Raw genomic sequence first — 24,732 nt, 5'->3', positions numbered from 1 at the left:
GTCTATTGGAAGCACCCGCGTTTATGTCTCACTTTGAGGATGTGAGTGCAGGAGCACCCTTGGATATATATATATATATATATATATATATATTTCCAAAAGCAGTCGGCACTCAAACTACCAAAGTCAAATTGCTCATGGTGCTCAGTCAAAGGGGGTAATTCCAAGTTGATCGCAGCAGGATTTTTGTTAGCAATTGGGCAAAACCATGTGCACTGCAGGGGAAGCAGATATAACATGTGCAGAGAGAGTTAGATTTGGGTGGGGTGTGTTCAATCTGCAGTCTAATTTGCAGTGTAAAAATAAAGCTGCCAGTATTTACCCTGCACAGAAACAAAATAACCCACCAAAATCTAACTCTTTCTGCACATGATATATCTGCCCCCCCTGCAGTGCACATGGTTTTGCCCAATTGCTAAAAAAAAATCCTGCTGCGATCAACTTGGAATTACCCCCAATGTTCAGCATATATATCCAATAAAGAAAGGCACTCCAGAGACTTACATATAGTTGAAATCTGTATTAGGTCGAACGTTTTCGGGGATACAACCCCTTCCTCACGATCTTTTGTACTGGTGTGGTCCTCAGGAAGGGGTTATATATATATTTTATTATTTAGCGTGTGTATGCACAAAACACACACGCACAATGTGTTTGTTAGTACCAGATGGTTTTTTAGCTGTGAAGTATTTAGTTGTGTTTTTATAATTAAATAATTACATATATATAATTGGAAAACCATAGTGCATCAGGTTGATTGGATGAACGCCGTAAATTGCTTTTTTTTTCTCCTGTGTAGGATAACATGAATAAGGGGCACTACTATGTGGTGTAATGTTAATTAGATTGTGCTACTGTGTAGCGTAATTTGAAGGTACTATTGTGTGGCCACGCCCCTTCATTGTGAGACCACACCCCTTTTTGCGGCATGCTCCTTCGTTGCACGCTATCCCTTTGTCAAGTTTATCCGATCAAGGGGCGCCAAAAGATACATTCACTTACAAAACAAAAATCAAGCTCGGGTTGACCCTGATTACAATGTAACAAGTCATTAATCTAATCAATGATTGGATGCATAGTTACTGAAGAAGAAAAACTGCTTTTGGACAATTTCTTATTTAGAATGTATACATTGTTATTGTCAACCTTTTGACTACATCCCCTTTAATTAAGGTCTGCATAATTCATGCTAATAGTCTGTTCCCTGGGATCTACATCAGCTCCGAAGGGAACAAAGCAAACACAATGGACTAACTGCAGCTGGTAGCGGTCTGTGAGAGGGTGATATTTTTGTCATCAACATCATGAAAATTTTAACTACAACATTGTTTTTTTGCATCTCATACTTTGCTGTAACTTTTCTTTGGCAAATACCCATGGGCTAAATTTGCTGCGCCAAAAGTAATAAGAATGAGGCAAACACATGGCACATGTTATATATACAATCCTTCACAAAGCAAAAGAAAAAGATTGTAATGCGTTAGTGCTACCACTATAAATCTAAAATGTAACGTTTTATTTGTGTAAAATTAAAATATATTTTATTCTGGTACTGAGGGGAAGATGTATTAATCTGGAGAAGGCATAAGGAAGTGATAAACCAGTGATATGTGCATGGTGATACACGCACCAGCCAATCAGCTCCAATATGTAAATTAACAGTTAGGATCTGATTGGCTGGTGCTTTTATCACCTTGTTTATCACTTCCTTATGCCTTCTCCTGGTAATACATCTGCCCCAAAGTTTATTAAAACCAGTGAAATAAAATAAGAAATAGAAAAGTTGTGTAAGAAATAACACTTCATAATTGAACCAGCGTAAAACTGTGTACACACTGGCCAATATATTAGCTGTTCAGTTGTGGGCAATATATCATAGGCACGTCTGCAGGTCTGTACAGCAATATGTCTGTGCATGACGTCATTCATAGACAATATCGTGACGACTGTGCAGCACATTGTGCTTTGTGTAAGGGCGATCAGCTGACTACCTGTACACTTGCTGCAGAGGCCGCCGGTGACTGACATGACAACTGGGCCCCACTATCAGTCTGGTTTAGCCATATATAGCGGCAAAACCCGACTAAACGAATGGGCGCAAAGCGAAAAAGTCCGGTTTGAGCGCCCAAACGGGTCACTTTTTGCACATTTCAGCTCACTGCCCCCGGGGGTAGCGAGCTGAAATAAAGGCCTTGCGCCTGCCGGCAGAAGCATCTGAATAACTGCCGGCGGGCGAGGGCAGGTACGGGAACCCACGATAACAATTGCATTCCCCCAATAGAGTTATAAAATTAACCTGAAGAAGAAAAAACATAAGCAATTTTTTTTAAAAAACATTATTCTTATTCCTTACACAACTATTCTATTTGACTTTGGTGGTTTTACAAATAATGGTAATGGTTTTATATGTACACTGGTATCACCGATGCATCAGAAGTTTTTAGTTCACTCGACCACATAATTTACTTCCAACGGGGATAATAAAAGTGGGGGGGAAAAACAATTTGAGACAATTGAGAACAATCTTATAAGAGTCATTGGAACCTTTTGTATTGAATGGGATCAAATTAAGAACATCCTTCAGAAGTGCTGGCATGTGTTACAATCTAAAGGGGGGTACACATGGAGAGATCCATGCTTACATTCTAAGCAATCTGACTAGATCTCTCCGTGTGTAGGGTGCCGGCGACAGTGATGCACAGTCCCGCACATTGCTATTGCTGGCTCTAGATTTGGCATGCATACACACATCCCGCTGTGTGCTGAGCGGGGAAGAGATGTGTGCTGAGCGGTCTGTTGTATGGGGCTTTATAGTGACCTTGTGGGCAGGGCAGTAAAGAGCCTGGCTGGGCCCAGGAACTTTTCAGGGAGCATGTCCTAATCACAGGTGGCATGGTAATGCATCCTTAGGATAAAAAACGGAAAAAATAGTATTTTAGGCGCCTCTCTGGCCACACTGCAGCGTGTGCTGGGCTGATGAGAAGAGCTGCAGTTGCTGCTGCCAGGTAAGGGGGAGGGAGCCTAGGGCCGCCCTCACTGGGCCCCTCCATGAGACCTGGGCCCAGGTTAGTAGTACCCCCCATCCCCCTTCATCCCTCTCTTGACACCACTGCTTGTGGAAGAAATTGGTACTTTTGTGACTGTAATTTGACATAGATCCACAAATCTGAGACCAACTTGCAAGTAGTCACTTGGAGAACAAACATTAGGCTGGGTTTACCACTGGCACATCTATAATGGGTGCAAGGTGTGTGGTGCATTTGGTTCCCTAATCTCCAGGTACCAGCTGTAGGTCTTGCAGTGCAATATATTTGTCTTGTCTTTTAAGCCAGCAATTAATATTCTAATTAAGCTAAATATATTTTAAATAGCTGTCTGTTTCAGATAACTGTAATCTCATGGTGACGGCCTTTGTATTGCCAGGACTTGTACCATCAGTCTTATGACTGTGTCTGCGTGATGTTTGCTTCTGTGCCGGAGTTTAAAGTCTTCTATACAGAGTGCGATGTCAACAAAGAGGGTCTGGAATGCCTGCGACTCTTAAATGAGATTATCGCAGATTTCGATGAGGTATTACATTGGATCATTGTCACACTATATAATATACAAGGACTTACTGTACAAACTAGATCATTCTTTTTCATTTTTATTTTTTACTTAGCTTTTAATGAAGCCAAAATTTAGCGGGGTGGAGAAAATTAAGACAATTGGAAGTACTTACATGGCAGCAGCAGGTCTGACCGTAACACCTGGACAAGAAAATACCCAGGTATTTGTAATGTGTATATTATCCTGTTGTCTACTCATTGCTTTTATGTTTGTATTATCCTGTGCCTACATACATTGTCAGTACAGAAATATTGAGCACTTCCTTTTACAAATTTACCGCCATATGGATCCTTCTTAATCACTAAGGATCTTGATGATAGGTAAGTCAGACTTCCCATAATAGCTGAGACATGAATGCTATGCTACCCCTGTACTGTACCTCCACCCTTAAACTCGCTTCATAGACTGCCCTCTTAAGGAGTTTGCTTGCCATGGTAGCCTATCATTATTACAATTTTAGCATTCACATTTTAAGTTTAATATAACATTTGTTATTACCTTTATCCTAAGTGAATTTACAATAAGATACCATATGTGCTTCTCCTTTACTCTGCAGCTGCATCAGAATAACTATATTGTTCGTCTTTTATGAACAATTTGTTTGTTCCCCAAAACCTAGGCAGAAAGAAATAACATTATAGGAAATTAGAAGCAGACATGCCAGTTAATTGTTTTAGGTCCAAAGCCTTCATTTATTAGAACGATATATTACCAAGTTAAAAATAAATCTAAGGTTCTCCCTAAATGATTCCAAAGCACATTGCACTGTCTTGTGCAGGAATCTGTGATGTAGAGAAAAAAAAGTTCTTCTCTCTGCTTCTCCCCTTCTACCTGACACCTTCATACCATGTCCTCTGCTTCTTCTCCCCCCTAACATTGGTCTATAATAGCATTGGACATTGTCCATTGATGGTTTTGCCATTGATGGCAGAGATCCTAGTGGTTCTCTGTCATTATTGGCAAAGGTGCATCCCTCTATGCGCTGCTAAGCCCCACCCCTATTTCATTGTCCCGCTGTACAGTACAAGTATTCCATTGATTCTAAGCACCAATAGCACTATTGCTGGAAACCATCAATGCTTCACCCTCTAATGGCCTTCCCTAGCATACAGTTAGCTAACCTTCAATATTTCCCCCTCTACTGGCAATTTTCCATCCTCCTCCAAACATGCCCTTGTGTCCCCATCCTCAAAGAAACCTTTCTTGATCCCACCTCTCTGTCAAACTACCATCCAATCTTTCTCCTTCCTGTTGCCTTTATACCTCAGTTTGTCTACACCCATCTCTTCACCTTTGTCTTGGCTAATTCCCTCTTTGACCATCCCAAAACCAGTTCCAAACTACAGCCAACCTTAAACTAATTACCAATTACCCCTTTTTCACTAGTCATAGAATGTTCACTTCATCATTTAGTGAACTACTTTTTGGGTTACAGTACCATCTTTATGCTGCTAATACTCAAATCTACCTGTCTTCCCACAGCCTCTCCCCTTCCCTACTCTCATGCATCTTAAAATGTCACTCTCATCTTGTTTTCTGAAGCTTAATATGTCCAAGATTGAGTTTGCCTTCTACCCCACTAGTGATTCCATTCCATCCCACCCACCCCACCCCACCCCATCATTTTCTCACTGTTAATAAACATAACATTAGATAGATAAGAACCACTTGGCACATCTAGTCTGCCCCCCCCCCCTTTTTTTTTTTTAGGCAATCTCAAACTCTCTTGTACTTTAGTTCTTTGTAAGGATGTCCATATGCCAATCAAAGGCATGTTTAAATTGCTCTAGTGTCTTAGCCTCTACCAGGGGCGGACTGGGATCGGAAACCAGCCCGGTAAATTTATGGAAGCAGCCCTAATAGGGGTGGGGTCTGTTGATGGCTTCGTGGAGAAGGGGCGTGGCCACATAATAGTGCCAATTCATATTACACAACACAGTAGTGACGCTTATACACATTGCATCAGGTAGAACCTCCTATACACACTGCGCCAGGTAGAGCATGTTATACATATTGCACCAGATAGAGCATGTTATACTTTGTGCCAGGTAGAGCACGGTATAGACTTTTCACCAGGCAGAGCACATTATACACTTTGCGCCAGGCAGAGCAAATTATACACATAGCACCAGGTAAAGCACATTTTTACACATTGCACCAGGTAGAGCACATTCTACACTTTGCGCCAGGCAGAGCACATTATACACTTTGCGCCAGGCAGAGCAAATTATACACATAGCACCAGGTAAAGCACATTATACACATTGCACCAGGTAGAGCACATTCTACACTTTGCGCCAGGCAGAGCAAATTATACACATAGCACCAGGTAAAGCACATTATACACATTGCACCAAGTAAAGCACATTATACACATTGCACAAGGTAAAGCACATTATACACATTGCACCAGGCAGAGCATGTTATACACTTTGCGCCAAGTAGAGCACCTTATACACTTACACATAACATGAGCCCTCTCATTTTTTATGACTTCCACTGTTTGAGCACAAAGGAGTCAGTGCCACCGTACACACACACGGGTCATTGCCACCCTACATACACAGGTCACCTACATACAAACACAGGGGGGTCAGTGCCACCCTACACACACACAGGTCACCTACACACAAACATAGGGGGTCAGTGTCACCCTACACACACACAGGTCACCTATACACAAACACTCAGGTCAGTGACAGCCTACACACACACATACATACATACATACATACATACATATGTTATACCCCGGTACAACAAGTGTGTAAACTATGTGGAACAGGTCAGGGATACCTTGATGGACTATTCCTCCTTCAGCAGCAGCTCTTCTCTATTCCTGGCAGAGAGGCAAGGTTTCCCCAGACACAAAGAAAGGCAGTCAGGGCTTTATATGAAAGAATAAATGGTTTACTACATAACTCAGAAAAGGAACTGATTACAGTAGGGAAGGGAAAGATTTGATTCAAGCAACTTAAACACAGACACCATATACACTTTAAGTCATTACACAAATGGCAATATAACTAAATCTGAGATTAATACTATGTTGCTTAGTAATAGAAATCAACCTATGCAGACAATATTTAAGTCCCAGATAACATTGGTGTCACTGCAGAGAGTCTCTATGTGCACGTTGGGGCCCGGTTATGTTGTTACATAGTGATATGCCGCTATGGTCTCCTTTAGCTGTGAACAAAATATTGTAGCTCTGTGTAGTAAAGATGATTGTTTAAAACAAACTGGAGCTGCTTCCCATGTAAATCGCTGCATAGGTATAGTAAATATAGGATAATGTCCTTTGCAGTGGAGTAGGTTTCAGTATACATATGGATTTATCTCACCCAGTCAATAGATGTTGCTGAGGCAGTTTCCCCTCAGATGTAGGCCAGTCAGCATTGGTATAAAGGCTTTATACTCTCCTGTCTCTGACACTTGCTGTGCACTCTCTTGGCTGAGAGTGTCATGGCGTTCTTACTTGTTAATTGCTGCACTTCCACTGCTGTATTTTGCACTTCTGTTTACTCTCTCATGCAATTTTCAGCTTACATGTCTCCCCTCTCTCAGCTGCTCATCTCTGCGTAATGGCGTCGCCAGCTCTTTCCTCCCCAAAGCTCCAACTGACTCTTCTCAAACTGCTGTTCAATTTTCTTTTTAAATAAACTTTATTTAAAATGGCACAGACAACTACAGTGTTGTTAAAAATGTACTTGTTGTTATGGGATATCACACGTAACCCCCCCAAAACATGCGTGTCCTCACGCATTTCGGTTTTATCCCTATATAAACTTCTCACTATATCCAGTCACATTCATTAGTGAACACAGTTTATGTCTGAAACATTAACATTTACCAACATTTTTAACATCAGTATCTGATCGGTATAATTCCTTTTGTGCTATAGTACATTAACATATGCTCCTGGAGCAATAGGTTGAAATCTGGACAGTATATGGTCTTGAAAAGTTTGTCTAGGAAACCTCAACCCTCCTGCCATGGATGAGTATTGAACTCTTTCTAAACTGTCTTTGGGACATGCTGTACAAAACTGCAGCTGACTATGGTGGTTTTCTGTTTTGCAAGCCCTAGTCTTCTTGCCTCCTTGTCGGTGACAAACCACCTTAGTCTGCTGTAAATACATTTTATGAGCCTCTTCCATTCCATCTTGGGATTCAGTCTCACAGCTAGTTTTGGACAATGGATTCTGGAGAGAAAGAGGCAGCAAGGTTCTTCTTACAGAACAGGTTGGACAGTTTCGGCACCATCTCTTGATGTCTTCCCTCATTTCAACCCAAAAGAACTTATTCCAGATGCTTGTTTCCATCCTTTTGCACCCAGGGTGACCTGACTTGTCATGATATTCTTCAAGCACATAACAAGCACTTTGTCTTGGAATTACAAGTTGGCTGATCCTATAATGAGTATTAGGATCCACACTACATCGAACCAACTGTCCTTTCTCTTCAAACAGCCTTTCTCGCTGTCTCAGCAACTTCAGGAGTTCTGGCGAGGATTCTTGCCTTTGTCGCTTGGTCAGGTATTTCCCAGTCTTCAGTAAGGCTTTGAGGTGTCTTATCATCTGACTTTTATCTTGCAGGTGGTCAAAACTGGTTCCTTGAATAGGTTGCTCACAGTTTCGAGAACCGGATGCTATATTATTCATGCCTAACATTGAAGTATTCTTTCGGATAATCTGGACACTGGAGATGGGCATTTCTGTGATTGTTTGGCTAGCCTTATTTTTTCCATGTTCCTCTCTTACAGCTAATTCTGTTATAATTCTTCCCTTTTGTATGGCTATCCCAGGTTGAAGGCTGTGTTTCTCCTGGAGCTTGTCAGTTTGAAACTCTCCTTGGAGTGCTGCTACGAGCTCCTCACAGCAGTTCCGCAACACATTCATGCCCACTATCACTGGAGGCAATCCATCATCTTGGACAGTGGTGATGATGAAGCCTTGCTGTGGTAGCACTGTTCGTCCAATTTGAATTTCAGCTTCCCAGTATCCTTTGCAAGGGATGCAGTGCCCATTGCTTGCAATCGGGTTTATCAATGTGGAAGCTGATGGAAACATCTGTTCCTCAGTCCAATGCTGCTCAAACTTTGTTGCTTGTATTGTGGTCACTTGTGATCCAGTGTCTAAGAGAGCGGGCATTGATACACCATTGATACAAACTTGAACCACCGGGCATTGGCTAACATAACGGGTTAACCACATGGATTTGGAGTTTAAACGATCTGGCTGCTCAAATTCTCTCTTAATTTGTCTGCTGCCTTCACAGCTTTGAAAAATGGGTCGCCTTTGGGAGGCAAAGTGGTTGGAAAAAAGTGTCTCCCTGTTTCTATATAGGTCCCATTGGGAACTGTTCAGTGGTCTCCTCTCTTTGCACCATTCCATTTCTTCCTGGAGCAGTGCTTGCTGTCTCTTCAGAATCTGCAGCTCTCTGCACATTTCTGTCACACCACGTGTCAGTTCAGCCAGCTGACCTCGTAACTCACTAGAAGAGTCAGATATGCATGTCTTTGAACATGGCACTGTCACTCCTTTTACTGCAGGTGGGTAAGTAGCTCCTTTAAAACTTGACTCCTGGGCATCAGAATTCTCTTGATACCTTGGTATATCTGGAATAGACTCTTGTGGAACAGCCCCTGAAGTAAGGCTGGAGCCTAGAACTTTAATCGCAGCCTCTTTAAAATCCAGGAATGTGCTTCCAGGCTTCTGCAATCTCAATAGTCGCAGCTGAGTTTTTACAAATTCGCCCCTTGCACCTTCAGTGAACTGGTCCAATAACATTTTCTCTTTGTCATGCACTTCCTCAGGGTCTGCTTGCTGAACATCTCTGAGTGCTTCCTGCAAGCTGAGGGCATAGCCCCGTAGTGACTCTCCTGGTTGTTGCTTTCGAGCAAAGAAGTGCATTTTAAGTTCTGACACTGTCCTTGTGTCAAATGTTGTAGCAAGCCTGTTGAGGATCTGGTCCACAGTCTTCTTCTCTTCAGTAGGCCAGGAAGTAACCTCTCTTAGTGCAAGCCCTTTCAACTGTCCTATCAAGATCTCCACCTTTTGCTGCTCCTTCAGCGGGTACAGACGAAACATAGACTGCATTTTCATCTTGAAATCTCCTAAGATACTGGTTTCAGGGCTGTGGGCAATACCTGTGTAGATTGGGAGCCAAGGGGCCCCAAAGTGGTATGGCATGGTGATTGGGGTAGCAGGAGTCATGACTGGAGCTGCTCTTACAGTATCTTCAACAATGGGTGCTGGTCCCTCTCCTGCAGGTTGCCTGTTTTGTGACATCTTCTCTGTGCTGGGGGTACGGCTTGCTTTGGACTCTGCAAATCCTGTTCGTGACGCCAAATGTTATACCCCGGTACAACAAGTGTGTAAACTATGTGGAACAGGTCAGGGATACCTTGATGGACTATTCCTCCTTCAGCAGCAGCTCTTCTCTATTCCTGGCAGAGAGGCAAGGTTTCCCCAGACACAAAGAAAGGCAGTCAGGGCTTTATATGAAAGAATAAATGGTTTACTACATAACTCAGAAAAGGAACTGATTACAGTAGGGAAGGGAAAGATTTGATTCAAGCAACTTAAACACAGACACCATATACACTTTAAGTCATTACACAAATGGCAATATAACTAAATCTGAGATTAATACTATGTTGCTTAGTAATAGAAATCAACCTATGCAGACAATATTTAAGTCCCAGATAACATTGGTGTCACTGCAGAGAGTCTCTATGTGCACGTTGGGGCCCGGTTATGTTGTTACATAGTGATATGCCGCTATGGTCTCCTTTAGCTGTGAACAAAATATTGTAGCTCTGTGTAGTAAAGATGATTGTTTAAAACAAACTGGAGCTGCTTCCCATGTAAATCGCTGCATAGGTATAGTAAATATAGGATAATGTCCTTTGCAGTGGAGTAGGTTTCAGTATACATATGGATTTATCTCACCCAGTCAATAGATGTTGCTGAGGCAGTTTCCCCTCAGATGTAGGCCAGTCAGCATTGGTATAAAGGCTTTATACTCTCCTGTCTCTGACACTTGCTGTGCACTCTCTTGGCTGAGAGTGTCATGGCGTTCTTACTTGTTAATTGCTGCACTTCCACTGCTGTATTTTGCACTTCTGTTTACTCTCTCATGCAATTTTCAGCTTACATGTCTCCCCTCTCTCAGCTGCTCATCTCTGCGTAATGGCGTCGCCAGCTCTTTCCTCCCCAAAGCTCCAACTGACTCTTCTCAAACTGCTGTTCAATTTTCTTTTTAAATAAACTTTATTTAAAATGGCACAGACAACTACAGTGTTGTTAAAAATGTACTTGTTGTTATGGGATATCACACATACACACACACACACACACACACACACACACACACACACACACACACACACAGGGGTCAGTGCACAGAAACAATATAACCCACCCAAATCTATATCTCTCTGCCCATGTTACATCTGTCTTACCTGCAGTGCAACATGGTTTTGCCCATTAGAGTGCATTTTTGGCTTCTTAACAAACCTGAATATCCCCCTTTAACTGCACAGGATTTAGTATCAATATGTTCAAAGTTGCAGATGAAGCACCTCACAGTTTGGCATAAAAAAAAAAGCTGCAGTTGCTTCACTGTAGCACATACATACAGATTCGGACTTATTCGCACACAGATGTACCATGGTTGTATATTAAATTAATCAGTGAGGTCTCGTGAAGCGGCCATTTGGCACGACTGTGCTAATAGTGTATGAGAACACATCTGTGTTATGTAAATTTGCACTGTACACACTGCAGAAATTTGCAGAATCTTATCAATAAATGCTTATAATAGCAGTAATAGGAAGCAGGGGTGTAGCCAGAACTTTGTGGGCCCCATAGCAACATTTTGAAGGGGCCCCTGTCCCAATGCTTCTAAAGAGACACCTCTCTGCAGCAGTGCCCCCTCCTCTTACTGTGCCACATTACTGTGTCCCAGTTCTTATTATGCCAAACTATAGTACCTCCACTTTATATTGTACCACATTACAGTGCCCCAGTGCATATTATGTAACATAAGGTCCTCCAGTGCATTTTATACCACATTACAATGAGCAGGTCCAGGGGCATAACTAGATATATTGTAGTCCCCATGGCAAAAGTTGTAACGTCTCCTATGTATAACCCAATGGTGAAAAATGTATATAACACATGTAACTTTGAAAGGGAAGGTGGCCCCTCTCAGCTCTGGGCCCCATAGCAGCTGCACTGCCTGCACCTATGGTAGCTACACTCTTGAAAAGAAGGGAGCTTACATCAGTCGGCATACAATGTATCAGTAATGTAGCAGTATCCGGTTTCTCCCTTACTTCATTTGGGAGTCAAGCATATTTAGTTTTGCGACTACGACTCTTCCTCATACAGTTCGAGAGACAACTACACTAGTAAACTTCAAAAACAGTTTCAAGACATTCCTATTTACTCAAGCATTTCATTAATGCCCCTTTAGTTCCTAATAAAAACCAGAAGACACGACCCAAATGCTTAGCTCTCTGTTCTGTAGTCTGTTAAGATCTAAGTTTAATTTGTATTGTTTTTTCTCTGACGTCCTAAGTGGATGCTGGGGACTCCGTCAGGACCATGGGGAATAGCGGCTCCGCAGGAGACAGGGCACAAAAGTAAAAGCTTTAGGATCAGGTGGTGTGCACTGGCTCCTCCCCCTATGACCCTCCTCCAAGCCTCAGTTAGGTTTTTGTGCCCGGCCGAGAAGGGTGCAATCTAGGTGGCTCTCCTAAAGAGCTGCTTAGAGTAAAAGTTTTGTTAGGTTTTTTATTTTCAGTGAGTCCTGCTGGCAACAGGCTCACTGCAACGAGGGACTTAGGGGAGAAGAAGTGAACTCACCTGCGTGCAGGATGGATTGGCTTCTTAGGCTACTGGACACTAGCTCCAGAGGGACGATCACAGGTACAGCCTGGATGGGTCACCGGAGCCGCGCCGCCGACCCCCTTGCAGATGCTGAAGAGAGAAGAGGTCTTCATGAGGTAGCGCACAGCACTGCAGCTGCAGCTGTGCGCCATTGCTCTCAGCACACTTCACACCAACGGTCACTGAGGGTGCAGGGCGCTTGGGGGGGCGCCCTGGGCAGCAATGAAAGTACCTATGCTGGCTAAAAATACATCACATATAGCCCCTGGGGCTATATGGATGTATTTAACCCTTGCCGGGTTGTCAGAAAAACGGGAGAAGAAGCCCGCCGAAAAGGGGGCGGGGCCTATTCTCCTCAGCACACAGCGCCATTTTCTTACACAGCTCCGCTGCTAGGAAGGCTCCCAGGCTCTCCCCTGCACTGCACTACAGAAACAGGGTTAAAACAGAGAGGGGGGGCACTTATTTGGTGATATTATTATATATTAAGATGCTATAAGGGAAAACACTTATATAAGGTTGTCCCTGTATAATATAGCGTTTTGGTGTGTGCTGGCAAACTCTCCCTCTGTCTCCCCAAAGGGCTAGTGGGGTCCTGTCCTCTATCAGAGCATTCCCTGTGTGTGTGCTGTGTGTCGATACGTGTGTGTCGACATGTATGAGGACGATGTTGGTGAGGAGGCGGAGAAATTGCCTGTAATGGTGATGTCACTCTCTAGGGAGTCGACACCGGAATGGATGGCTTATTTAGGGAATTACGTGATAATGTCAACACGCTGCAAGGTCGGTTGACGACATGAGATGGCCGGCAAACCAATTAGTACCTGTCCAGGCGTCTCAAACACCGTCAGGGGCTTTAAAACGCCCATTTACCTCAGTCGGTCGACACAGACACAGACACGGACACTGACTCCAGTGTCGACGGTGAAGAAACAAACGTATTTTCCATTTGGGCCACATGTTAAGGGCAATGAAGGAGGTGTTACATATTTCTGATACTACAAGTACCACAAAAGAGGGTATTATGTGGGGTGTGAAAAAACTACCTGTAGTTTTTCCTGAATCAGATAAATTAAATGAAGTGTGTGATGATGCGTGGGTTTCCCCCGATAGAAAATTATTGGCGTTATACCCTTTCCCGCCAGAAGTTAGGGCGCGTTGGGAAACACCCCTTAGGGTGGATAAGGCGCTCACACGCTTATCAAAACAAGTGGCGTTACCGTCTCCAGATACGGCCGCCCTCAAGGAGCCAGCTGAAAGGAGGCTGGAAAATATCCTAAAAAGTATATACACACATACTGGTGTTATACTGCGACCAGCGATCGCCTCAGCCTGGATGTGCAGCGCTGGGGTGGCTTGGTCGGATTCCCTGACTGAAAATATTGATACCCTTGACAGGGACAGTATTTTATTGACTATAGAGCATTTAAAGGATGCATTTCTATATATGCGAGATGCACAGAGGGATATTTGCACTCTGGCATCAAGCGTAAGTGCGATGTCCATATCTGCCAGAAGATGTTTATGGACACGACAGTGGTCAGGTGATGCAGATTCCAAACGGCACATGGAAGTATTGCCGTATAAAGGGGAGGAGTTATTTGGGGTCGGTCCATCGGACCTGGTGGCCACGGCAACAGCTGGAAAATCCACCTTTTTTACCCCAAGTCACATCTCAGCAGAAAAAGACACCGTCTTTTCAGCCTCAGTCCTTTCGTCCCCATAAGGGCAAGCAGGCAAAAGGCCAGTCATATCTGCCCAGGGATAGAGGAAAGGGAAGAAGACTGCAGCAGGCAGCCCATTCCCAGGAACAGAAGCCCTCCACCGCTTTTGCCAAGTCCTCAGCATGACGCTGGGGCCGTACAAGCGGACTCAGGTGCGGTGGGGGGTCGTCTCAAGAGTTTCAGCGCGCAGTGGGCTCACTCGCAAGTGGACCCCTGGATCCTACAAGTAGTATCCCAGGGGTACAGATTGGAAATTCGAGACGTCTCCCCCTCGCAGGTTCCTGAAGTCTGCTTTACCAACGTCTCCCTCCGACAGGGAGGCAGTATTGGAAACAATTCACAAGCTGTATTCCCAGCAGGTGATAATCAAAGTACCCCTCCTACAACAAGGAAAGGGGTATTATTCCACACTATATTGTGGTACTGAAGCCAGACGGCTCGGTGAGACCTATTCTAAATCTGAAATATTTGAACATTTACATACAAAGGTTCAAATCAAGATGGAGTCACTCAGAGCAGTGATAGCGAACCAGGAAGAAGGGGACTATATGGTGTCCCTGGACATCAAGGATGCTTACCTCCATGTCCCAATTTGCCCTTCTCACCAAGGGTACCTCAGGTTCGTGGTACAAAACTGTCACTATCAGTTTCAGACGCTGCCGTTTGGATTGTCCACGGCACCCCGGGTCTTTACCAAGGTAATGGCCGAAATGATGATTCTTCTTCAAAGAAAAGGCGTCTTAATTATCCCTTACTTGGACGATCTCCTGATAAGGTCAAGGTCCAGAGAACAGTTGGAGGTCGGAGTAGCACTATCTCAAGTAGTTCTACGACAGCACGGGTGGATTCTAAATATTCCAAAATCGCAGCTGTCTCCGACGACACGTCTGCTGTTCCTAGGGATGATTCTGGACACAGTCCAGAAAAAGGTGTTTCTCCCGGAGGAGAAAGCCAGGGAGTTATCCGAGCTAGTCAGGAACCTCCTAAAACCAGGAAAAGTGTCAGTGCATCATTGCACAAGGGTCCTGGGAAAAATGGTGGCTTCTTACGAAGCGATTCTATTCGGCAGATTTCACGCAAGAACTTTTCAGTGGGATCTGCTGGAAAAATGGTCCGGATCGCATCTTCAGATGCATCAGCGGATAACCCTGTCTCCAAGGACAAGGGTGTCTCTTCTGTGGTGGCTGCAGAGTGCTCATCTACTAATGGGCCACAGATTCGGCATTCAGGACTGGGTCCTGGTGACCACGGATGCCAGCCTGAAAGGCTGGGGAGCAGTCACACAAGGAAAAAATTTCCAGGGAGTGTGATCAAGTCTGGAGACTTCTCTCCACATAAATATACTGGAGCTAAGAGCAATTTACAATGCTCTAAGCTTAGCAAGACCTCTGCTTCAAGGTCAGCCGGTATTGATCCAGTGGGACAACATCACGGCAGTCGCCCACGTAAACAGACAGGGCGGCACAAGAAGCAGGAGGGCAATGGCAGAAACTGCAAGGATTCTTCGCTGGGCGGAAAATCATGTGATAGCACTGTCAGCAGTGTTCATTCCGGGAGTGGACAACTGGGAAGCAGACTTCCTCAGCACGACCTCCACCCAGGAGAGTGGGGACTTCATCGGGAAGTCTTCCACATGATTGTGAACCGTTGGGAAAGACCAAAGGTGGACATGATGGCGTCCCGCCTGAACAAAAAACTGGACAGGTATTGCGCCAGGTCAAGAGACCCTCAGGCAATAGCTGTGGACGTTCTGGTAACACCGTGGGTGTACCAGTCGGTGTATGTGTTCCCTCCTCTGCTTTTCATACCTAAGGTACTGAGAATTATAAGACGTAGAGGAGTAAGAACTATACTCGTGGCTCCGGATTGGCCAAGAAGGACTTGGTACCCGGAACTTCAAGAGATGCTCACAGAGGACTCATGGCCTCTGCCGCTAAGAAGGGACTTGCTTCAGCAAGTACCATGTCTGTTCCAAGACTTACCGCGGCTGCGTTTGACGGCATGGCGGTTGAACGCCGGATCCTAAGGGAAAAAGGCATTCCGGAAGAGGTCATTCCTACTCTGGTCAAAGCCAGGAAGGAGGTGACCGCACAACATTATCACCACATGTGGCGAAAATATGTTGCGTGGTGTGAGGCCAGGAAGGCCCCACGAAGAAATTTCAACTCGGTCGATTCCTGCATTTCCTGCAAACAGGAGTGTCTATGGGCCTCAAATTGGGGTCCATTAAGGTTCAAATTTCGGCCCTGTCGATTTTCTTCCAGAAAGAATTGGCTTCAGTTCCTGAAGTCCAGAAGTTTGTCAAGGGAGTACTGCATATACAACCCCCTTTTGTGCCTCCAGTGGCACTGTGGGATCTCAACGTAGTTCTGGGATTCCTCAAATCACATTGGTTTAAACCGCTCAAATCTGTGGATTTGAAATATCTCACATGGAAAGTGACCATGATGTTGGCCCTGGCCTCGGCCAGGCGAGTGTCAGAATTGGCGGCTTTGTCTCACAAAAGCCCATATCTGATTGTCCATTCGGACAGGGCAGAGCTGCGGACTCGTCCCCAGTTTCTCCCTAAGGTGGTGTCAGCGTTTCACCTGAACCAGCTTATTGTGGTACCTGCGGCTACTAGGGACTTGGAGGACTCCAAGTTGCTAGATGTTGTCAGGGCCCTGAAAATATAGGTTTCCAGGACGGCTGGAGTCAGGAAAACTGACTTGCTGTTATCCTGTATGCACCCAACAAACTGGGTGCTCTTGCTTCTAAGCAGACGATTGCTAGTTGGATGTGTAGTACAATTCAGCTTGCACATTCTGTGGCAGGCCTGCCACAGCCAAAATATGTAAATGCCCATTCCACAAGGAAGGTGGGCTCATCTTGGGCGGCTGCCCGAGGGGTCTCGGCTTTACAACTTTGCCGAGCTGCTACTTGGTCAGGGGCACACCCTGGCTGAGGAGGACCTGGAGTTCTCTCACTCGGTGCTGTAGAGTCATCCGCACTCTCCCGCCCGTTTGGGAGCTTTGGTATAATCCCCATGGTCCTGACGGAGTCCCCAGCATCCACTTAGGACGTCAGAGAAAATAAGAATTTACTTACCGATAATTCTATTTCTCGTAGTCCGTAGTGGATGCTGGGCGCCCATCCCAAGTGCGGATTGTCTGCAATACTTGTACATAGTTATTGTTACAAAAATCGGGTTATTATTGTTGTGAGCCATCTTTTCAGAGGCTCCGCTGTTATCATGCTGTTAACTGGGTTCAGATCACAGGTTGTACAGTGTGATTGGTGTGGCTGGTATGAGTCTTACCCGGGATTCAAAATCCTTCCTTATTGTGTACGCTCGTCCGGGCACAGTATCCTAACTGAGGCTTGGAGGAGGGTCATAGGGGGAGGAGCCAGTGCACACCACCTGATCCTAAAGCTTTTACTTTTGTGCCCTGTCTCCTGCGGAGCCGCTATTCCCCATGGTCCTGACGGAGTCCCCAGCATCCACTACGGACTACGAGAAATAGAATTATCGGTAAGTAAATTCTTATTTTTTAAATGCAAATGAAATGCACTTTTGAAAGCACTTTTCTCCTAATAGGGCACCTATTTAAATATTATTGATTTATTTTAACTTTCATATTTGTCCTACTAGGACCAGGAAAAGCAGAATGCTCAAATAGGAATCACAGTTGAATATGCCATGGCTCTAATGCAAAAACTGGATGGAATTAACAGACATTCGTTCAATAACTTCCGTCTACGTGTGGGTGAGTTGTCAAATATTTCCCTTTCATCCATGGGGGGGTCAATGGAACACAGGATAAGACAATATATTTTAATCATAAAACAAATGGGGGAGATGTATCAAAGCTTGGAGAGAGGTAAAGAAGCAACCAATCCTGTCATTATTCATACACAGGATAAGGATATTTTTAAATTAGCATGGATCTCTGGCATTAACAGACTGCATATTGGGATAGGCATTATGATAGGAAGTCCTGAATAAATATATACAATTTGTCGGTTTTAGGGATGAGTTTGGGACGTGGGGCCCCCAAGGTTGGTGTGGCCTGGCTGCTTTGGGTCATCACATGGTAATACTTAATCTAGCACTTTTTTTAGAACCTTATTATTTTTCTAGCTTTGTAACACCTTTTAACATTCTAATTATTACTTCTCACCTATGTAACACTCCTAACACACAGCTTCTGCTTCTTACTTATGTAACACTTAACCTCTCACTAGTGTGATGCCTTGGGGCAGTTGGCCTGTGCTGACTTGAGGAACCCATAACCTGGACTTGAGTCTTTAGTGTTATGGACCCACCAGATGAGGTCACCTGGTAGCAGTTGTTGGGGCCCATATATTTTTGGCCTAAAATTATGCTAGGCACCTCAATTTTGCTCTGTTAGATTGCAGAGTTCATTGTAATTATCCCGATTAACAGTGCTTAGTACTATAGCGTGAGCATCTGCATTTAGCATGATAGCGCCTCTTATGTTTGGAATAAGAGTGTGCAGTCCAAGGCCCCCTCCCCCCAATACAGCTTGTAAAAATAGGATTTTGGTACTTACCAGATAAATCCTTTTCTTTGAATCCATAGGGGGCACTGGAGTACTCTTGGGATATGGACGGTTCCACTGGAACTAGGCACTGAACAGTTAAACTTTGACTATATCTCCCCTCCATATCCCAGAGTACTTCAGTGTTTTTTTACTGAGCCGAACTGGAGCTATAGAGGTTGACAATGGAGACATACATATAACAAAAAAAATGGACAACAAAAAAGTTGACACAAACAAAAAATGACAACTAACAGTTGACACCAACCCGACAGAATTTCTAATTTGAAACAGTCGGTAAGAGTGTGTTACCATAATATTCCCTGCACTTACCACAACCAGGTAACAACTGCTCTGGGTGGGCGTCCAGTGCCCCCTATGGATTCAAAGAAAAGGATTTATCTGGTAAGTACCAAAATCCTATTTTCTTTTTCATCCACTAGGGGTCACTGGAGTACTCTTGGGACGTACCAAAGTTTCCCCTGTGGGCGGCAGAGCTATTTGGCACCTGTAACACTAAACGGCCAAAGCTAGATGCTTATGCCGCAAAAGTATCAAACTTATAAAAGCGCACAAACATGTGTACTGACGACCATGTAGCCGCCCGGCAAAGCTGTGTCGTAGAAACTCCCCGACCAGCTGCCCATGAAGTTCCCACAGAACGTGTGGAATGAGCTGTTATCGAAGTAGGCGGCTGTAACCTAGCCTGAAGATAAGCCTGACGTATGGTCAGTTTTATCCATCTGGATAAGGTCTGCTTAGAGGCTGGCCAACCCCTCTTGGCAGCATCATAGAGAACAAACAACGTATCCGTCTTACGAACCGTGGACGTTCGAGACACATAAACGCGTAAAGCGCGTACCACATCCAGAGTTTCAGAATGTCCTGATAACACAGGAACTACTATTGGTTGGTTGATGTGAAAAGATGACACTACCTTTGGTAAGAAAGCGGAATTCGTCCGAAGTTCCGCTCTGTCATCATGAAACACCAAATATGGCGGCTTGCATGACAAGGCACCCAAATCTGAAACCCGCCTTGCCGAAGCCAAGGCTAGAAGAAAAATTGTTTTCCAAGTGAGAAATTTAATATCCACTTGTTGTAAGGGTTCAAAATGAAAAGACTGTAAGAAATTTAAAACCAGATTCAAGTCCCATGGCGCTGTAGGTGGAATGAATGGAGGCTGTACTCTGAGGACACCCTGCATAAAGGTGTGTACTGATGGCAAAAGAGCCAATCGTCTTTGAAAGTAAATTGACAAAGCAGATATCTGCACTTTTAGTGTGGATAGACGTAGACCTCCATCTAACCCCATCTGTAGAAATAACAAAAGACGGGATAACTTGAAAGTAGATGTCGGAAATTTGCGAGCTTCACACCAACCTATATAGGCACGCCAAATTCTGTAATAATGAGCTGCCGTAACCGGCTTTCTAGCTCGTAACATGGTTGGAATGACTGATTCTGGAATGCCCTCTGTTCTTAAGAGGGCGGTCTCAACAGCCACCCCGTCAAACGCAGCCGCGCTAAATCGGGGTAAAGAAACGGACCCTGTTGTAACAGGTCCGGACGTAGTGGGAGCGGCCAAGGATCGTCTGCGAGTAATCCGCGAAGATCCGAGAACCAAGCTCTCTGTGGCCAATGAGGCGCCACTAGTATGACTGTGACGAACTCTCTTTTGATCCGTTTTAGCAATAGCGGGAGCAGCGGAAACGGTGGAAACAGATACACTAGACTGTATGGCCACCGGACTGTGAGAGCATCCACCGCCACTGCCTCTGGATCTCTCGTTCTGGATACATACTGGGGCATTTGATGATTGTGGCGAGATGCCATCAAGTCCACCTGCGGGTAACCCCACCTCTGGACCAGCATGAGAAATACTTCTGGATTTAATGCCCATTCTCCTGGATGAAAATCCCGACGACTGAGATAATCCGCCTCCCAGTTGTCCACTCCCGGAATGAACACTGCCGACAATATGACCTGGTGGTATTCTGCCCAACTGAGGATTCGAGCTACTTCCCGCATTGCCATGCGGCTTCTCGTTCCGCCTTGTTTGTTGATGTATGCGACCGCCGTCGCATTGTCTGATTGCACCTGAACCGCCTGCGCCTGCAGGATGTGCACTGCCTGTCACAATGCATTGTAAATTGCCCGGAGTTCCAGGACATTTATGGACAGCAATCTTTCGTGATCCGCCCAGAGACCCTGGAGCTGAAGATTCTGAACTACAGCTCCCCAACCTCTGAGACTTGCGTCTGCTGTGAGAATTATCCAATTCCAGGTGCCGCACTGTTTCCCTGCGGTTAGATTCTGTACCCTGAGCCACCAGAGTAGAGACACTCTGGTCCTTGGAGACAACCTTACCCTGTGGTGAATCTGTAAGTGTGAGCCCGACCCCTGTGCGAGCACATCCAGTTGAAAAGGACGTGAGTAAAATCTCCCGAACTGAAGTGCTTCGAAAGCCGCCACCATTGTGCCTAAGAGGCGAATGCACAAATGAACCGAGACTGTGCGTGGCTTGAGCACTAACTGTACCAGATGACGAATGACCCGTACTTTCTGTTCGGGTAGGTAAATCCTTTGGTCTACCGTATCGAGAATCATACCTAGGAATTGAAGTCGTTGGGACGGAACTAGATGTGACTTCTTGAAGTTGACAATCCAACCGTGGTGAACCAGAACATTGTATGTCAGCAATGCCTGTTGAAGGAGTATTTGTTGAGACGGAGCTTTGATGAGCAGATCGTCCAAGTATGGAACTATTATCACTCCTAGAGATCTGAGATGAGCTATCAACACAGACATCACCTTGGTGAATACCCGAGGTGCTGACGAGAGGCCAAACGGTAGAGCCTGAAACTGATAATGGTTCTGTCGTATTGCAAACCGCAAAAACCTTTGACGAGGAGGCCAAATCGGAATGTGTAAGTACGCATCCTTGAGATCCAGCGCAATCATAAACTCCTGTGGCTCTAGACCTGCAATTACTGATCGTAGAGATTCCATCTTGAATCTGTAGTAAGTGACGTACTGGTTGAGGCCCTTTAAGTTCAATATTGGCCTGACCGAGCCATCCGGCTTCGGTACTACAAACATACTGGAATAATAACCCTGACCCTGTTGGTGCACAGGGACCGGAACCAAAACTGCTGCGTCCAGCAAAGACTGAATGGCAGTCTGCAGAATCGCCCTCTTGTCGTCCGACCGAGGCAGTCCTGTCCTGAAAAACCGCATTGGCGGGAGACAGTCGAACTCTATTTTGTAACCTGTTAAAACTAAATTGCGGATCCACCCATCTGTGGACGTCTGAAGCCACGCCAACTGGAATGACTGAAGACGTGCTCCTACAATAGGAGATCCGAGATGGGCTGGGAGCCCGTCATGCCACTGGCTTACCTTATCCTGACGAGTGGTATTGGCTCGTTGGAAACTACGTCCCCGACCTCGTCTACCTGGTGTGGCCGTTCCCCTGCCACGCCCGCGAAAGGACTGAGGTGTAAAAGATTTGAACGCCGGTCCAGAATATCTTTTTCTAGGCACTGTTGGAGGACATGGTAAGAAAATCGACTTTCCTCCCGTGGCCTCAGAAATCCATTTGTCCAATTCAGGACCGAATAACCTCTCGCCCTCATAAGGTAATGCTTCTATTCCTTTTTTGACCTCTGCCTCAGCTCGCCAAGAGCGTAGCCAGAGCGCACGTCGTGCTGTGACTAGTGATGAAGAAAGGCGAGAAGTAAGCTGACAAACGTCAGTAGAAGCTGTACATAAATAGTCAGCCGCTTCCCAGATTTGATCAGCGAGAAGTATAAGATGATCATCAGTTAAGGCAGACCTGAGTTCTGTTATCCATACCATTAATGCTTTAGTTACCCAAATGCCACTCAACCCAGGTCTAAGCAGCACTCCTGCCGCTGTATACATGGACTTCAGCATAACCTCTATTTTACGGTCCGAAGGGTCCTTGAGTGTAGTTGCAGCTGGTACTGGTATGGTTAATTTCTTTGTAAGTTTAGACACAGATGAATCCACCAACGGCGGATTCTCCCATGTAGCTGTCATAGACTCTGGAAACGGATAGCTAGACCTAACTCTGTGAGGTACAGAAAACCGTTTATCCGTATTCTTCCTTGTTTCTAGTAACATTTTATTAAGAGATTCTGACACAGGAAAACAAACCGGAGTTCTTTGTCGTTTAGTAAAAACGACCTCATCATATGTCAGAGGCTCCTCAGTTTCTGTAAAATTCAGAGACTGACGCACTGCTCTGATGAGATTATCAATACCTGGCCTGACAAAATCGTCACCCTCTGACTGCTGGTCTACTTCGCCCTCCTCACCCATATCTTGTAAAGTGAGGTCTGGCGAAGAATCATCAGACATTAACATAGCAGCCGGTAGCTTATAGGAAAAATGAAACTTATCCCCTTTAGTCAAAGAAGATCTGGACCTTTGGTAAGGCTGAGACCCCTCAGGAAGTTCTAGCGGTCTCACCCTAGATTCAGATCTTGCCGCCTCTCGCTCCTGCCGAGAGGCGGCCAACTCTGATTGCAATCCAGCTAAAACATCTGCTAATATAGCCCATGGCGGGTCCGGGGTTGAAATGGGATTTGAAACCGGAGCAGGAATTGTATTTGTTTCAGAATTTACAACACATACTTTACATGTGGTAAATCCATCAGGTAATACACCCTTACAGACATTGCAGTAAACCTGCTTCTTGGACTTTGCTGGTGTCTTACTCATTATGCAAAAAAAAAAAAAAAAAAAAACAATACAAATACAAAGAACCTGTGCGACTCAGTAAATAGCACTAAGGTGTCTCTATATCTCTGGCCAAATGTGCCAGTAATATGTCTGATCCCAAAATCCCCCTAACACCCCAGCGCCTTCAATGGTGGAGAGATGTGTATAGGAAATTCTGAAAAGAAACAGGAAAAACAGGAAGCATGGTTTATATATGTCCCCATGCTCACAGAATATCACAAAGTGCAAACATTAATCTATGTAGCAGATTATACTTAAATGCATATATTCCTGTTACTTATCTATACAGCGCTGCTGGCTCTGTGTTAGGTCATACATACTTTCAAAGAAGTGTGCCTCCCCCTCTCCCCCGTGTACCGCTACTCTGTACACGGAGACCGGCCTTGTGCGCCCTCCGGAAGTGCATCGGAGCAGACGATATGCCGCATGGAGCGGCCTCCAAAGACCAGCGTGGCTCAGCGCAGCGGAAGAGACATTAACACAGCGGCGCTGGAAGCGGCGGCGGGAGGCTGCGGGCAGCGGCGCGGCACAAATACACACACAGTAATCCCACACAGCGGGCGGCAGCATGAGCTGACCGCCCCAAACAACATACCTGGACCCTGTGGTGAGGGCAATGACGGGGCTTCTCTGTAAGCACTGTCAGCCTTTTACTGCAGGTGACCTGCACGTGGAAGTGAGGGAGCTCTTTTTAGAGAGGTCCGACACCCACAGCTGCAACAGCAGCTTTCACTATCCCAAACCCTCGCCTTCTTGGAAGGGGGAAAGGGATGTTTTAAAAAAAAAATAATCAAAGAAAAAATCAATAATTGTGGATCCACTTCCACAAGCCTAGTTGCTCTGTGAGCACCGAAAAAACACTGAGGTACTCTGGGATATGGAGGGGAGATATAGTCAAAGTTTAACTGTTCAGTGCCTAGTTCCAGTGGAACCGTCCATATCCCAAGAGTACTCCAGTGACCCCTAGTGGATGAAAAAGAAATGACAGTTTGAATCTGACTGGTTAGCACCATATCCCTCTGTACTTTATCTCTCTCCAAGCTTTGACAAATCTCACCCAATATCTTTTACTGAAATGTTTGTTTCACATTTCCATATCTGATTGACATGACATGACTTACCATGCAGGTAAAAGATGTAACTATAGCATCATCCCCATTAAAATAGTGGAGAATAGTTTTTAATAGGA

The 24,732-nt window shown here is 45.0% G+C and overlaps 2 protein-coding genes across 13 annotated transcripts in view; one reads left to right on the top strand and one right to left on the bottom strand.

Moving 5' to 3' along the window:
• ADCY7 (adenylate cyclase 7) overlaps nt 1-24,732 on the top strand; it is a 338,110-nt gene that overhangs the window by 223,558 nt on the left and 89,820 nt on the right. For all 11 annotated transcript variants that reach the window (XM_063945334.1, XM_063945333.1, XM_063945332.1 and 8 more), the window contains exons 22-24: nt 3,424-3,570; nt 3,662-3,769; nt 17,864-17,978. In XM_063945334.1, the coding sequence (XP_063801404.1) occupies nt 3,424-3,570; nt 3,662-3,769; nt 17,864-17,978 (370 nt within the window). The remainder of the gene's footprint in view (nt 1-3,423; nt 3,571-3,661; nt 3,770-17,863; nt 17,979-24,732) is intronic.
• On the bottom strand, nt 4,094-10,946 carry LOC134969401 (uncharacterized). 2 transcript variants are annotated; one of them, XR_010189473.1, is made up of 3 exons: nt 7,088-10,944; nt 6,406-6,496; nt 4,094-4,224 (listed from the first exon to the last, which is right to left on the bottom strand). XR_010189473.1 is itself a non-coding variant. In XM_063945339.1 (2 exons), the coding sequence occupies exon 2, from the start codon at nt 9,899-9,901 to the stop codon at nt 7,508-7,510; it is 2,394 nt and encodes a 797-aa protein (XP_063801409.1). In that variant the 5' UTR covers nt 9,902-10,107; nt 10,699-10,946; the 3' UTR covers nt 6,498-7,507. The 2 variants fall into 2 exon arrangements, 1 of the variants encoding a protein (XP_063801409.1); XM_063945339.1 differs by lacking the exons at nt 4,094-4,224; nt 6,406-6,496 and having other exon boundaries at nt 6,498-10,107; nt 10,699-10,946.

This window comes from Pseudophryne corroboree, chromosome 11, assembly GCF_028390025.1.
Source record: "Pseudophryne corroboree isolate aPseCor3 chromosome 11, aPseCor3.hap2, whole genome shotgun sequence".
NCBI lineage: Eukaryota > Metazoa > Chordata > Amphibia > Anura > Myobatrachidae > Pseudophryne > Pseudophryne corroboree.
The sequence above is the reverse complement of the archived record's forward strand: the minus strand, read 5'-3'. Positions and strand labels throughout refer to the sequence as shown.

Coding starts and splice junctions, on each gene's coding strand:
- LOC134969401 (XM_063945339.1), bottom strand. CDS start 9,901: ATGTCACAAAACAGGCAACCTGCAGGAGAGGGACCAGCACCCATTGTT.